Genomic DNA, 16,480 nt, shown 5'->3' with positions numbered 1-16,480 from the left:
GGCTTTGATATCAAGTGGACCTGGTTTTTGCCACTTAGCTGCACGACCTTGGGCAAGTTTCTTAACAGACAGTTTTCTGCTGTAAAATGAGGCCAGAAGACTAATCTACCCCCACCCCTCACTGTCACGAGGCTGAAACGAGACGATGCCTGTAAAGCAGCCACTGCAGGGCCCGCCGCGTGGTACACACTCAACCAGCAGTAGTTCTCTTTCCCTGGAAAGCCAGGAAAATAACCAAACCTCAGGGCTGTCTGTGCACCTAGATGCAGCTCGAGCACTCACACCAGCCTTAAGCGCTTCCTCCCCCAAGCTCCAGCCTCCCTCCCCAGCCTGGTCATGGAGGTGAACCATGGCCCTGCCTTACCTGGCCCTCCGAGAACTCCTCCAGGCAGATGGCGCACACAGGGGCTGAACTGCAGCTGCTACCTGAGTCTGGCCACTCGGCCCGGGCCCTCCTGCAGCCGGGCTGGTACCTCCTGGTGGCCAGCTGGCTGATGGCCCAGGCTGTTCGCTGCTGAAGGGGATCCTGGGAAGAGGGGTGGGGCCAGAATGGGGCAGGGGCTCCTCTTCCCTCAGCCCTGGACTCCAGCTTGTACTCGGTTCCCGGCCACCCAGTTAGATCCCGTGACCGCTTGACCACTCCGAGGCGTTTGTATCCTCGGAGTTCCTACGTGGCTCTGCCCAGCAGGCTAAGCCCCCCCATCCCATTCCCCACTCCTACTATTGATTTTCCTTCCCTCGATGACCCGTGAGAGCAACTTTTTATCCAACTGCCTGCTTGACGTCTCAACTTGGATATCTAACAGGCACGTCCAACTTGACAGGCCCCACGCTGAACTCCTAATCCCATGAACCGCCCAACCACACACCTGTCCTCCCGCAGTCTTCCCCACCTCAGTAAAGGGAATTCCGTTCTTTTCATTGCTCAGGCCAAAAATCTTGTTGCCATTCTTGACCATTCTCTTGCACTCCGTGATCAGTCCATTAGAAACCTGTCAGCTTTGCCTTCTAAGTGTATGGAGGGTCTAACTAATGCTCACCACTTCCACTGCTACCTCCCTACTCCAAGCTACCACTACTGTCCCCTGGAGTCCTGTAATAGCCTCGGAGCTGGTTTCTCACCACAGATCAGGTGAGGTCAGATCATGGCTCTCCTTCCGCTCAAAACCCTCCCGTGAGTGAAAAAAAAATCCTGACAACGGCCTTAACAGTCCAATACCACTGGGCCCCATGAACTCTCTGTCCCCACCTGCTGCTCTGCCCTCTCACTCACTGGATTCCAGCCACAGGACCGTCTTGCTGTTCCTCAGACATAACGGGCACACTTCTGCCTCAAGGCCTTGGCATTTCCTGTTTTCTCGCCTCAATCACTTTCTCCCCAGGTATCTGCACAGATCACCCCCTCACCTGTTGAGGGTCTTACCTGTAATGTCATCCTCTCAATGAGGCCTTCCCTGGCCTTGCTTTTAAAAATTAACCCTGTCCCCTTTCCATTCCCTCCCCTTTTCTATTTTATTTTTCTCCCTGGCACACACCACCGTCTAAATTATTGCGTATTTTACTTATTTATTTACTTACATTTTACTTATTTATTTACTCATTCATTTTACCTAGAATGAAAGTTCCCCGAGGGGAGGAATCTTTTGTCTTTTTGTTCACTGCACTATCCCCAACGCCTGGAACAGTGTCTGGCACAGAACAGGTGCTCACTCTATTTGGTGAATGAATGAACAAATGAGGACTCTTGTGGAGAGAGGCTGCTGGAAATCAACAAAGTCATTTGCCGGGGGATTTAGGTGTAAACTGTTTCACAGGCGTAAGGGCACCTTCTTTCCTCACTTTGTCCTTCCTGCTCCCCACCTTCCCCCACACGTGCACTCGCCCACCTCCACCAGGGAGCCCACCCGCCTCACCGGTCTGCTGTGACGGGGGCGGCACCGGATGCGCAGCACCGAGGCCAGGATGACCACAAAGATGGTGCCCACCACCGTCAGGAGGATCCACACGTCATAATCTGGCTGGGGGAGCGAGCAGAGATGGAAAGGGTCACGCTTCTGGAAGGAGCCCAGGAGACACACAGAGAACTGGAGGGCCCCTTGAGTCTTCCAGCAGAGGGGATGAGGTTGCAGGTGGGCTTAGGTGGTCCCTCTCTGCCCACGGGCACTCCTCCAAATGTCTGCTGTGAGAGGTACTATCTCGAGACCCATGTGCTTGGGAAAAAGGGGACAGGGACCCCTCTACAAGGTGGAAGCTACCCAGTGAGCATCCGGCTGAGCTTCCCAGTCGATGGAGAAATACCAGCCAGGATTCAGGGGGCCTGGGGACGAGGATTTCATTCTGGCTCTGCTACTCTGTGCCATGAAACCATGATGCTGAAAAACAACTTTAGAGCTCAGCTGACCCAATCTGTTCATTCTGCAGATGAAGCTCAGAGAGGGGAAGAAACTTGCCTAGAGGTGCACAGCTGGTGGAAAGAGTTGCGCTAGAGGGTTTCCAAGGTTTCTTTAGCTCCAGAAGTCTAAGGGCTTTTGGTGAGAGTCACCGCAGGAAAAATTGCGGGTGACAGCAGGTGCTGGGGCCGGGGCTGGAGACCTGGCGTGCTTACCGACATCGTGGGCTTCTTCAGCTCAATCCTAACGTGGGCCTTTCGGTTCTTATACACAAACTCCATCAGCTTCTCGGCATCATTACCCCAGATCAACACCACTGGCCACGTCAGCCCCAGGGGCTGCTGCAGCTGCAGGAGGGAAAGTGCCCACAAGGGTGGCTGTGTCCTGACTTCTTCCCCGGCACACTTCTCTTCCTTCGTCCAGCCCCCTCCTCAAACACCCCACGTCCCGGGTACCTGTTCAGCAGCAGCTCGATCCTCCGTGATGTCAAAGAGGACGGCGCTGGCTCCCCGCTCCCCCGCCATCCGGGCCTGCAGAGACACACAGCAGAGGTCCCGCAGGGGTCAGACACACAGCCCATCCACGCCCCGGCCTCGCCCCCTCACGTGCCTTCCTAGGATTTTGCACACACCACACCTCTGTACACTCCCACATATAACACATGCAAGGGGTCGGTGGGGTTAGGATCCCCTGCCCCGCCCCAAGCTCACCCAGGTCCACTGCCTTCCAGGACAACATTCAGTCCTTCCTTTCGTAATGGAACAAACCCCTAACAGGGTTTAGTAGGTGCCAGGGGCTGGACTAGGCTCTAGGCCTAAGGACAAATAAGACACAGCCCCTGCCGTCAGGGTGCCTCCAGTCCGCCTTCACGAAGAAGTGTGAGAACCGAGAGCAGGGAGCGACCAGCAGCCCCCAGGGCCTGGGGGTGTGTGGTGACCAGTCCCCAGTACAGAGAGGTGGACAGCTCCTCCAGAACAGAACTGGGCTTTCCAGGGTCCAACCCTGCCTGACAAGAGGAGGCTGCAGAGCATCCCGTCCCCCACCTCGGGCCAAGTTCCTGGATCCTGGGACACTGCTCTCTCCCAAGGCGCCTATGACAGCCCCAAGCTCAGCCCGTCTCACAGCTCTCTCTCCCTGCCACACTCTAGTCTGCAACTCTTTCTCTGGCTCCTATTCAAGGACCTACTGGAGTCCCTGTCTGGTGCTTTATCCCTTCACCCCCTCCCTGAGGGTGGCAGTAGAGACTCGGGTTGGGAGGGACCCGAGGGGCTGTTCCCACAAGGACACAAGTGTGCGCACGTGCACATGCACATGCACATGCGTGCTCGCCAAGGCTCTGAGAGGATCTAGCCAACCAGGCAAAGCAGAGGGCAGAGCCACAGAGAGAACACAAAGCAGGAACCTGGGGGCTCTGGGTGTGGGGTAAGACCAGGGAGATAAGAGCTGAGGGGGCGGTGGAGGCACGAGGGCAAAGGACCGACAGACAGACCCTGCTCCGGCCTCACTGTCGCCTCTCTCCCGGGCGCCAGCGCTCTCCAGCGCTCCTCCCTAGGGCAAAGGCTCACCTTGCGAAGGCATCAGGCTGGGATCTCAGGCCCCTGGGGCCTGCTGATCCTTTCCGGCCTTCCTGCAGGCACTGAAGGAGTTAACCCTTCCGCAAGTAGTGCAGTCAGGAAGAGGAGCCGGGGCTGGGGCTCACACTCCAGCGCTTTGATCTCTGCTTCCCTTCCCGGTGAGAGCCTGTTGGGGCAGGTCTCCTGCCAGGCAGGCCAGGGGAGCGGCTGGCCTCCCGCTCCCTGATCCCTGCTCCCCAGGCGGCCGCAGAGGCCAGAGGGCCCCTCAGAACAGGCAGCCTGCAGGCAGGAGAGCCCCGGGAGGGTGGTGGAGACGCTCAAGCGGGGCCTCTTCGGCCAGGAGGGTACCTTCCCTCTTCCCTCCCTCCTTCCCTGAGGAGCTGGGCTAGGCCCTCTCTCTACCAGCACCCAGGCCCAGCCCAGGCCCAGGCTCGCCAGGCTAATTGACTGGAAATTCACAGGACTGGAGAATGGAACTGCTGAAGAAATGGAGAGGTCACAGCCTCCATCCTCCTCTAGCCTGCTTGTTCCCAGGAAGTCTCCCCCGCCCAGGCGACCCCAGGCAAAAAGAAGCTGTCCAGTCTTCAGAGCCCTCCAAACCAGGGCATGGGAGCAGCCCTAGGGGAAAGGGAGAAGGACTCCTTCTGCTAATCTCATAGTCCATGACTTAACCAAGGGGTGGGGAGGTCACCCGAGTAGTCACAGAACTGAGACTCCTGGATCCTCAGTGCTACTAGGGCCTTGTGTTTCTCATCCCCAGAAAGAGACCCTGAACCCAGCCCAGCCTGGAAGAGCAGGAGGGAAGGGCAGAGACTTCCTTCTCTGGAGATGTTCTTACTTCCCTACCCCTCTCCTTTTGAAGGGTTGGGGTAGGAACGGTGGAAAGTAATTACCCTGACGTTCAAACACCCCAGCCGGTTACAGCCCATAATTACAAAGTTGTAAAAGTGATCAAAGAGAGAGGGTTGGCCAACAGGGGAAACAAACAGGCCTTTCAGACAGTGGGTGCCTGTGTTCAGAGTTCTAGGACTCAAAAAACAAGATTTGGGGCCCGATGGCAGCCCACTCAGGGGCTACCCATGCTGCCCTGCAGTCCGCCCGCACCCAAGCAAGAGAGAGGGAGGGAGAGAGAGAAGCACTTCTTCCAGACCAGAACCTGGAAGACAGAGAGGACGGGCAGGCCCTCCAGACAGGAAGAGTGGGCTTTAGAAAGACAACCCAGAGACCTCTTTGGGAGCTGCAAAGATTCAGCCAGCCCTCTAAGAGCAGCGCGCAGGCTGCCCGTGGCCTTTAGCAGTGGAAGCCAATACGTTCCAGGACTTCTGCACTTCCCTGCACCTTAGATTTTCCTCTCCAGACACAGTGACAGTCACTGTGTATCTCCTCCTCATCAAAGGTTGACTGAGCACCCACTGTGCTCAGGGCACCAAGCCAGGGAAGGCCAAGCCCTCCAGAACAACTCATAATCTAGCTGTGGAGACAAAGCATATACGTACGATTATAATGCTGATAACAACATTCTCGAGTACAAATGAATGAAGCAGACCAGTCGTTTCCAAACCCTTCTTTTCACTGCAGAAAGCCCTTCCCTCCATTGTGCCCCCCACAATACACACACGCGCACACACACACACACACGCACACACACACACACACACAGACTGACACAAATCGTCAATACAAAACATATAAAAGCGAGCTGAGGTTGAGGGTGGGATTAGGGGTAAGAAGGACCCTTGGCTTCCCCCCAACCCCAGCCCCTGCCAAGGCACCTCCATGAAACCTGGTGTGAAAAGCACGGCCAGAGACCCTGGCAGCACGCCAGGAGGGAAGCCAAGCTCCCAGTAGCCCAGCTGGGCTGAGCCAGTTAGGAAAGATTCAATACAAGAGGTGGGATTCACCTAGGCTTGAAAGCAAGGGGAGGAGGAAGTAGAGGGGATATAACCGTTATTGAGACCCACTCTGCCCAGACTGTTTAGGTTTGAGTACTAAATCTGCCATCAACCATTAGCTGTGAGACTTTGGGCAAGTCACTTAACTGCTCTGTGCCACAGTTTTCCTTTCTGTAAACTAGGGCTAATAACAGGACCTACTTCACAGGGTTGTTCTGAGGACTATATAAGTTACTCCACGTAAAGCCTTATAATATGCGCCTGGCACATAGTAAGTATTCCTTAAGTATTTATTTACTTATTTGTATCTGTCATTAGGCCACTCTTAAGTATTAGTTATCATCATATCAGCTATCGCCATGTGCTTTGCGTACATGATTTCATTTACTCCTCACAACAACTCCATAAGACAGGCATCAGCTCCAGTTTTGAATTGAGGAAAAAACAGAGGCTCAGAGAGGCTGAACAACTTGCCCAGGGTCACACAGCTGATAAGCAGTGGAGGCAGAATTCCCACCCAGGACTTCAGCCTTCCAAGTACCTGGTTAGCAGGGAGTGTTCTCTGTGGTAAGAAAGGCAGGCCTTGCACCCAACTTTTTTGCCTCCAGAGCCAGCTCCTTCCACCAGGCAAAAGGCCACTGCTCCAGCCCATGCATGAGGGGCTCAGGGCCTGGGGAATCACAAGGATGGCTGTGGAGTTGCTAATAAAGAAACAGAAACCAATCTGGGTGACTGGGTAGGGGGAGGAAGGTGGTATGCTGACAAGAATGAGAGTCCAGAAGAACTACAGTGAGGGTCAGAGATCAAAAGAGGGAACCATGACAGAAAAAGGCCAACCTTGCTAACTATGAAAGCATAGGATGATGCCAATGACAAGGACAGCAGTGACAGCTGCAGTCATTTATTGAGTGATTGCTGTGCGCTTGGCCTCTGTACTGTCTCCTCAATTCCTCATAACTACTATAAGATATGAGCCCTGTTACTGTTCCCCTTTTACAGATGGGGAAACAGAGGCTCAGAGAGCTGAGCTAAAATGTCCAGATCACACTGAGGGGCCGTGGAGAAGCCAAGCTCCAGACCTGCGGCTGTCTGGCTCAAGAGCCCCAGTTCCGGGGATGGGGACACCACCGCTGACACTAATTGATTGGCCAGAGCAGAGCTGACTGAGGTCAGTGGTTTTTGAATTTCCTCACCAAAGACCCACCTTTCCCCTATGCCTCCCACAAGCCCTATATTTAAATATGTTTTACCAAGCTAACTGCATTTATTATGCACAATTCATTTTCCTATGAGATAACTTGTATTAACACATTGAACTGATAGAATTCAACTGAAAGCAAAAAAAATGAAGAGTTCAGTTAAGCCTGTGGGAAGTCTAAAATATTGGAAGTAGCCCAAAGACCCACATTACTACCTTCACAGACCTCCTTCGGGCCAGGGGATCCCAGGTAGGAGCTACTTGGTGAGGTCACAGGATGAGAGAGCCGAGGGATGCCTTGGACCTGACCCGCGAGAGAGCTTGGGGCCAGAGCAGTTCCGCAGAGTGATGCGGGGAGAAGACGGGCGAGGGGAAGCAGGGTGAGTGTGGTGCAGGGGGAGGGGGTGGGCACGGGAAGCTCAGGCAGTGACCTCAGAAAGAAAAAAGGTCACAGGGCAGCAGCCAAGGTGCTTCCTCTGAACTCCTGACGGGTTTTTGACTTTGTGTTTCATTTAGCTCAGGGACTGTTTGGGCACTTGACGTACACTCTTCTCATCCTCACCATGATCACTGGGGTAGGAAATAAAAGTCCCATTTTATGGTAGAGGAAACAAAGGCCCAACAAGGTTAATCAAGTACCTCAAAGAGCACTGACCATGTTCCTTGTCACCCAGTGTCTGTTCACATGGTTCATTTCTCCTACAGGAGAGTGGTCCTCTAGGGGCGAGAAGAAAACCCCTGTGTGGACACAGCCCGGCGGGTTGCCGAGCGCCCACACGCATGTGAAATCATACGCTGCTTCAGAGGGACAGTAGAGCTCTCGGAACTCGTCCTCCTCCATCTGTCTGTCTCCCTCCCCTCTCTCTAACTCATACTTACCTACCTAACACTGGGCACTCATCTACCAAATGAATAAATGAATGACATTTGCCCATATTTTGTCAAGCCATGGAAATGAAATGGTCAGAGGTAGGGTAGCTTCAGCCTAACAAAATGCTGCTGCCAGTAGGACGCTTACCGTCCTGCGGAGACACCACACCCTCCAGCTGCTCAGGTGTGTCCTGGACCCCATCTCCCACCTCCCCAGGGTCCCTTCTGCATCAGCACCAGGCTGGGAGAATATCTTCCCCTATCCGTGGGCACCACATTCCGAGTCCTGCCCGAGTCCCTGCCCCCTGGGGGATCACGTAAGAACCCAGGCTGTTTCCTTGAGACTCATGGCCCAGGAAACAGCTCTCGGGAGGATCACAAATGCCCTGGGCCAGAGTTCAAGGAGCAGGCGCATAGGGCGGGACTGTCACCCTCCTCTTTCACCACCCCTGGGAGCAGGACCCCCACCCCAAGTCTGCCTGACCGTGCCACCCACAATCTAACCACACTCTGGCTTGGGTCACCATGGGACTCTTTTCACGTATGTTCAGTTTTTCCAGCCAGAATGGGAGGTAACAGAGCGCAGAGGTTAAAAGCTCAGGTTTGAGAAGTGGACAAGGCTCGGTTCAAATCTCAGCTCTGCCCCTTCCTATCTCTGTCAGCCTGGCAAGTTACTTAAGCTTTCTGATCCTCATTTGTCTTATAGGTCAAATAGAGAATAACAATGTCTAGTTTTCCTGATTGTTGTGAAAAGTAAATGAGAATTGATATATAAGAAGTATCTATCCCATGTCCCACCTGGCACATGGTAAGCACAAAGAAAATAGTAACTAATGTTAAAGCAGGGGTCACGAATGCAAACGTTTACAGGCTCTATGAGGTAGCAGGCCAGTGGGGAGCATGGCACACCAGAAAGCCCTTGACAGTGGGAAGGTGGCAGCTGCGGCCGGCTCCAGACAAAGGTGCCCTGAGGAAGTGTGGGGCTGCCGGTCTGCGATCTCGGAGGAAGAGTGTTTTAATGGCCTCTGTTTCCACTCTTCTTGCATGGTGCTCAGTGAATATTTCTGAGAGATGGAAAAGCCCTCCAGCTGACCCCCTCTTTGCTCTGATGCTAGGCAGGGGAAGGGGTGTAGGAATGTCCAGGTGATGGGGGAAGAGCTAGGATGGGGCACGTGCTCTAGATGACAGCCAAAACGTTCTGCTGGCACATGGCCGGTGGGGAGAGGACAGTGGCCTGAATTTCCACGTCTCTCAGACCAGTCATGGGTTATAAAAACCTGAACTGAGCACACCACTCTCAGGAAACAAGCAGACAAAGAGCACAGGACCTCTCGTGGTCCAGAGCTGGGCGCGCAGGGGCTCAGGGTGTGCGGGGGTCAAGTGCGAGTCTACCTTGCTGGCCAGTGACAGGCAGGGGCGGGGGGCCCGCTGGGGGCTCTCCAGCTTGACAATGCTGATGAATCCAGGCTCCAGATTGTCGTCGTCGCTGGCATTGCACAGGTACAGGGGGTGGGACTGCAGAGAGAGAGGGAGAGACAGGTTAGGGGGCTCTAGGGAGCAGAAGCCACAGCTGGGAGAGCCACGCATGTCCCCACTGGTCTCACAGGTACCTGGCGGGTCTCCTGCTGCCACGAAAGAGGGGGCCTTCTTATCAGATGGCCTCATGGTAAGCCAGGAGCCACCAGCTGTCATTTCAGGGGTGCCAGGGCCAAGGACACATGGAGGTGGGGGCAGATGGGAGCAAGGGGTGTATAAATGAAGAGCCTGCTGCAGATCCGTTCCAACAAGCCTCAAGCCCTGCTTTTCCAAACTGGTCAGCTGCAAAGGGCTCTTCCCCTGGCCCCAGCCTCTCTCACCTCCTAATTCTGCTCCAGCAACCCCAGGCTGCGAGCCTATATCAGTGGCTTCAGAGTCCTGCTTCCCTCCTCGCTCCCCCAGGGCGCTGCTGGGTGCTGCTGGGGCCTCCTGTCTCCCCAGCAGCTGTTGTCATGGAGATTCCCATCTCTCCTGCGGCTTGGGTCTTCTCACTTGGTGCCATCTTGCTCCTCTCAACAGCCCCCTTTGCTTATCCTGGGATTAAGCAGGGTGCTGATAGGGAGGAGAACTATTTTGGGATGAGGCTTGGCTAAGCTATTGTGCTATTAAGCCTTGAATAGCACAATTCCTAGGAGTCTGTCCTGTCCTCAGCAATGATGCGGCCCGCTCAGCCCACCTGCTCTGAGGGTATGGCAGGTCCAGTCCGAGACCCTGAGCCTCTAGCCCGGCTGGTGCTGAGCAACGACTGAGGGGAAGTGGGCCTTATACATGCTAACAGAGACCAGAGGGCCCCTCCTCAAAGGGATGAGACTGCCCTTCTATACACACTCTTCTCCTTCAGGGTGATCCTAATACGCCCTTGTATCTAATTTTCCTAGAGTCCTGTTACAAAGGATAATCCTATGGGCCAGGGGTTCCCACATGGTGGAAACCCAGTGTATTCTGGCAAGAAAGGGAACCTCCTACTAGGGAGCTGCCCACGATTCCCTGGCTACTGCTGTTAGACTAAAGGACGTCCAGAAAGAACCATCAGAGGAACCAGAGAGAATTTTGAATTTACGAAGATGTTTACGAACATGATAATGTCAATGATGGACTGAAAAGCACAGTCAGGGCTTCCCTGGTGGCGCAGTGGTTAAGAATCCGCCTGCCAGGACTTCCCTGGTGGCGCGGTGGTTGAGAATCCGCCTGCCAATGCAGGGGACACGGGTTTGAGCCCTGGTCCGGGAGGATCCCACATGCCACGGAGCAACTGAGCCCGTGCTCCACAACTACTGAAGCCCGCGTGCCTCAACTACTGAGGCCTGCATGCCTGCAGCCCGTGCTCCGCAACGGGAGGGGCCACCGCAATGAGAAGCCCGCGTGCACCACAACGCTCCCTGCAACTAGAGAAAGCCTGTGCACAGCAACAAAGACCCGACACAGCCAAAGAAAGAAAGAAAGAAAGAAAGAAAGAAGGAAAGAATCCGCCTGCCAACGCAGGGGACACGGGTTCGAGCCCTGGTCCAGGAAGATCCCACATGCCGTGGAGCAACTAAGCCCATGCGTCACAACTACTGAGCGTGCGCTCTAGAGCCCGCGAGCCACAACTACTGAAGCCCGCGCGCCTAGAGCCCGTGCTCCGCAACAAAAGGAGCCACCACAACGAGAAGTCCGCACACCATAACGAAGAGTGGCCCCTGCTCTCTGCAACTAGAGAAAGCCCGCGCACAGCAACGGAGACCCAACGCAGGCAAAAAAATAAAATAAAATAAATAAAAGCACGGTCACTTTTTGAAAGCACTTTCAGGCTATTTCCTCTCACTGTATCACTGCAGTCCCTTGACCATAGTAGGTTCTCAATACATATGCACTACCTCACTTTGAACTGTATCCTTGTGAATAGAAATCTTTGGGCAGGGGGTGATGAGATGGGAGGAGTGTCCATTCTTGCTCCCAGAAATTAAGGACTATTAGTCTGGTGGTGATCGAGGTTTCGTGTGGGAGAAAGGTTATATATCCCCCTAACCCCCAGAAATGGGCTAGGGCATGAGGTTGGGGGCTCTAGTGAAGCTGTAGCCCCCATCTCAACAAGCTCCATTAGTCTGTCTGTCTGCCCATTCATTTCTTCATTCTACCAACACTGAAGGCCCTCTTGGTGCTAGGCACTGTTCAATGCAACGAGGAGTCAACAATGAATAAGACAGGCTCCTTGCCTTTAAAGCTCAGAAGACAAGCGTGCGAACACTGTGTATTGTGATGTTACAATGCAGGTTCATTCAAGGGCCTGGGGGAGGGCCTGAGGAGGGGGACCAACAATCCCATGCAGGAGGGCAGAGTGACCTCAGTGCTTCCTTGGGGACTAAATAGGTATGTGTTCACCCAGTGGACCCACAACCAGGGGGGAGGGTACGCTCCTGGCAGAGCAAGCGGCCTGCGCTGAGGGTTGGGGGGGGCAGTTAGGTCCGGCATGAAAGGTCGGCAAGAGCAGGGACCACAGATCTGTGTTTGAGAAGGATCTCCCTGGTGACTGCAGAGGACAGGCCGGTGTGGTGAGATGTCAGGAGTCAGCTGCTCCAGCAGAACAAAAGATGTGAGACCTCCCTTCAGCACAGCCACTGCTGTGCGTGCTCCCACACCCTACCCATGGTCCAGCTTTCTCAAGATAACTCCAAGATGCCTCTCGCTAACCAGAGGGTCAGTGGAGATGGGGAAAGTCACTGTGGAGAAGAGTAGTCTTTAGAGAAGGATTTTCAAATACTTCACCACCATGCTGCCCCCAGGCCTTTGCGGGGGAACCAACGTGTACCGTACTGTAGTGCCACATGGTAGGATGCTGAGATAGAGGGGAAAAAACGTGGTGCAGTCACCAGACTTCCGTGGTCCTGAGCTAACTACTATGGAAGAAGGAAGAGGAGGAAATGAACCATTAGTAAATGCCTTTGGCATGCCAGAGCCTGTAGATGTTATCTCATTATGAGGTAGGTGTGCTCATCCCCACTTAAAGAAGAGGAAGAAGCTTGAGGCTCAGAGAAATTAAGGTCACACAAGATTAGAACCCAGCTCTGACTCCACCCTCTGGAGTTATGCAACTCCAAATGAAACACATAGCAAACCCACCACTGTCCATGCTAATGCTGCTGCTGCTGATGAGAGTGTACATTTATTGAGTAAATATGGTGGCCAGTGAGTGTTCCAAGCGCTTTTGTGTATTACCTCTTTTTATCCTCATAACAACCCTATAATTGTCTCCATTTTAAAAAAGGGGAGGGCTTCCCTGGTGGCGCACTAGTTGAGAGTCCGCCTGCCGATGCAGGGGACACAGGTTTGTGCCCCGGTCCGGGAGGATCCCACGTGCCGTGGAGCGGCTGGGCCCGTGAGCCATGGCCGCTGAGCCTGCGCGTCCGGAGCCTGTGCTCCGCAACGGGAGAGGCCACAACAGTGAGAGGCCCGCATACCCCCCCTCCAAAAAAAAAAAGAGGAAACTGAGGCACTGAACAGTTAAGTAACATGCCCAGGATTACACAGCTGAGAGCAGAAGATCAGAGGAAATGGAAAGAAGTAGGATAAAATTAAAAAAATAAAAATTAAGAACAATCTCCATTTGACTTTGAAAACACGATACCTTCCCCCAATTCATAACCAAGAAAATTTGCCTTCCTAATTATACATTCCTAAAGCATACAGGCCCAAACACAAGTCCCCGAAATATTGGTGGTAACTTCCAGGAATGTCTTAGGCCCTCTTCTCTTTTCACTTTCCATGGTCCCCCGGGTGACCCCAGCCAATCCCACGGCTTTGGTTTCCACGTCGAGGTGGTTAATTACGTATGTGCAGCCCAGACCTCTCTTGAGTCCCAGACCCCAGGAGGGGCCTGGATGTTTCTGCCTGAAGAACCTTAAATGAGACACCTCAAACTCAGCATGTTCAAAATTGAACTAATCATTGTATCCCTCAAAACCGTTCCTCCAGTGTTCCCTGTTTGAGGGACCTGAACCACCATCCACCTATTACCCAAGTCAGATGTTATCTTCCTCCTCTCCTCGGATCTCCTTCACGCCCTACCGCTACCACCAACAGCCAATCACCGAATTCTAACAATTCTATCTCCTAAACATTTCTCTTATTTGTCCTCTTTCTGCCATTCCCACCACGGCTACTCTGACACAGGTCACCATCATTGCTATCCCAATTTACTGAAATAACCGCTTAACTAGGGTCAACCCACTCCCCAGCCTCCCCCTGCCCCCAGTTCCCTATACTGAAGCCAGAGGGGTCTAAGATGCTCATTTGGGCGTGTCACTCCGAGGCACTGAAAAAGCTCCTCAGAGCTCTTAGAGTGAAGTCTGCACTTTTGTTTTGGTTTTTTTGTTGTTTTTTGCGGTACGCGGGCCTCTCACTGTTGTGGTCTCTCCCGTTGCGGAGCACAGGCTCCGGACGCGCAGGCTCAGCGGCCATGGCTCACGGGCCCAGCCGCTCCGCGGCATGTGGGATCTTCCTGGACCGGGGCACGAACCCGTGTCGCCTGCATCGGCAGGCGGACTCTCAACCGCTGCGCCACCAGGGAAGCCCGAAGTCTGCACTTTTAAACACAGCTTAAAAGACCCTGCCTGCTCCGGTGCCGTCATGGCCCGCCTCACGGCTTACCATCCCTGTCAGTACCTCTTCCCCCGGCAACCCACGCTCCAGAAACACCTTGTTTCACGTCCCCAAACACTGGTGCTTGCTGCTCTGTCAGGGTGGGTTGGAGGCCCTCAGCTGGGCCACCCTTAGTACACTGTATTTCCCCAGTCCTATACTCACCCCAGCGTGTTTCAGTTGTCTGCGTACATCCCTCCCTCTCTCCCCCAGCTTTGACAGACCTCCACTGCCCCTCCAGTGCCTGCTACACAGGTTTTAAAATTAAATATTGAATGTCTACAACCAAATACCTATAAAGACAGCACAATGCACACCAAATCCTGACAACCGTGGCTTTGGGAGAGGAATTACAGAGGAAATGGTGAAGAGACTTTGGTGTTTTGCTTCGAGTACTTCGATCATAGGCTAATATGTGGAGATATTAACTTGAGTTTCATTTTGTGCTGTTGTGGAAGACTTAAAAAGAATGACAGCTATTTATACGTTGTTCCTGTCTTTTCCCTCCTCCCGTTCCAAGAAGAGAGGCTCGCCTTCTATTTCCTTGCCTCAGGGGCACTGGCCAAAAGCAAATGTTGCTAAAGACCTATCTTCCTGACTTTCCGTGAAAGACTGAACTCATTGAGGAAATGTGAGTGTCCTGAAAGCAGAAAGGAGAGGCTGCTTGGGGGTGGGGGTGGGGAGCGGCGCAGGTGGTCAGAGTTCCTGGAGTCTTGAGGGTGGGGGGGAGGAGCCTGGAGATGTGCCAAGTTGTCGGAAGCTACAGCCTGTGCCCCAGAAGGGGTGGACCCCAGGAGGCTGGACCCTAGCAAAGATGCTGTGCCTACCTGGATTGTGCTCGGACAATGGGCATATTTGTGGAGACCAGAGTGAACAAGTATCAGAGATGTCCCTTAGCTATTTCAGTTTGGCTGCTCTATGAGGGGAGTTCCCATGAAAACAAATTTCCATTGACCTAGCGGGATAGGACCTTGAAGTCAGGTTTAATTCAATTAAAAAAATAATAAAGTACCATGGTATTTCTTGTATAGTCATATCTGTGGCATGAAAATCATGCTCACTATACTTCTGTCTGGTTTCTTTTACAATGAGAGCTTCTCAAGTACATATTCTCAGATTAAAAGCAAAAGCCAAGAAAAGGCCATTGAACCCAGGGTGCTGTGCATCACCTAGCAAGGCAGTGTTAGTCTCCCTGGGGTGTAACACAGGGGCTGTCTTTGCCCCCTCCTCCAGGGAATTTTCAGCTGGGAAGAGGGCTCCTGAGAAGAAAACAGATCGAAATGCATCTGCCTCCTTAGGATGCAAGGTGCCCTAATAACAAAGATGCAAACGTGATTTCTACATCGGCCACCCGTCCTCTCAGTGACACTAGGAGAGGGCCAAGAGAAATGGGCTTGCAGGATTCGGGGTGGGTGTGGCTGGGGAGCGTTCCTGGAAAGTTGGTGAGCTTAAGGATTGGTTATTTGCATATTCCTAAAAGGCCAGGAGATGCGACACCCCGTTCCAGATGCTGCTATGAGAAGCAGATTAAGAGGACTGGCTCACAGTGTCCAGGCCACTCTGGCTGAGAACTCCGCTTTGCACACACGTTAAACAGCTATGTAAAGATGTAGGTCTTTAGTGGTGTGTGTTATATTTCACGCTCTTGTGTCTGTTCTCTCTGTCTCTGTCCTCCTCCTTAAACTTATTGGTTCTGATTTTTCCCTTCCCTCCCCAAACAGACCTTACGTACATTTTCTGACTCCATCATTTACCTGTGTGACCTGGGGCAGGTTGTTACTTAGCTTTTCTGAGCCTCATGCTCCTCATCTTCAGAATGGGATAAAAAAAAAACGCCTCCTGATTATCACGAAGACCGGATTTAATGGCCATAAGCGCCTAGCCCAGAGCCCGACACTCAGTAGGGACTCGTTAAAATGGTAGTTGTTTTTATTATTGCATCTGCAATGGTAAAATCCCTCCTTATTCCTGGAAGGGACAAAGCCCTTTCTGACTACTTCTACCTTGGCAGTCGTCACAGCGCCTCTGAATGCCAGTGTTCCACAAGGCACAGTCTGGGACAGCTCATTATCCACGGTCACTTCCCTCCTGGGCTCAGCCCTCCGAACCCCACTGAACAAGCTCTTCCAGTTCTCAGCCTGCCTCCTTCCCATGAAGGAGGCCATGTGATCTCATTACCTCCTCACAAAGGGCATTCCAGGGCTCAACTGAGCCCCGAACTTAACGCTGGTCTTATTTTATCCGTGGCATCTCCTCCTCTTGGGGTGTGTGCATTTGCAAGCAATTCTTTACTGTCTCCTGTTTCCCAGCCCAGCTCTGCCGCAGTAATCTCTCACTTCTCTGATTCCACTTACAGACCTTCACCCAGGCCTTGGACAGGTAACTTTACTGCCTGCTACAATT

At 53.2% G+C, this 16,480-nt stretch overlaps 1 protein-coding gene across 1 annotated transcript in view; it reads right to left on the bottom strand.

Moving 5' to 3' along the window:
- Positions 1-16,480, bottom strand: part of RNF43 (ring finger protein 43) — a gene marked incomplete at its 5' end in the record, with an annotated part of 60,096 nt that overhangs the window by 6,242 nt on the left and 37,374 nt on the right. The window contains 5 exons of the mRNA XM_082679144.1: positions 365-526; positions 1,914-2,018; positions 2,606-2,737; positions 2,846-2,920; positions 9,317-9,439. Of these exons, the coding sequence (XP_082535270.1) occupies positions 365-526; positions 1,914-2,018; positions 2,606-2,737; positions 2,846-2,920; positions 9,317-9,439 (597 nt within the window). The remainder of the gene's footprint in view (positions 1-364; positions 527-1,913; positions 2,019-2,605; positions 2,738-2,845; positions 2,921-9,316; positions 9,440-16,480) is intronic.

Source organism: Grampus griseus, assembly GCF_964374135.1.
Source record: "Grampus griseus genome assembly, chromosome: 20".
Classification (NCBI taxonomy): Eukaryota; Metazoa; Chordata; class Mammalia; order Artiodactyla; family Delphinidae; genus Grampus; species Grampus griseus.
This window is presented reverse-complemented; position numbering and strand designations above follow the sequence as displayed.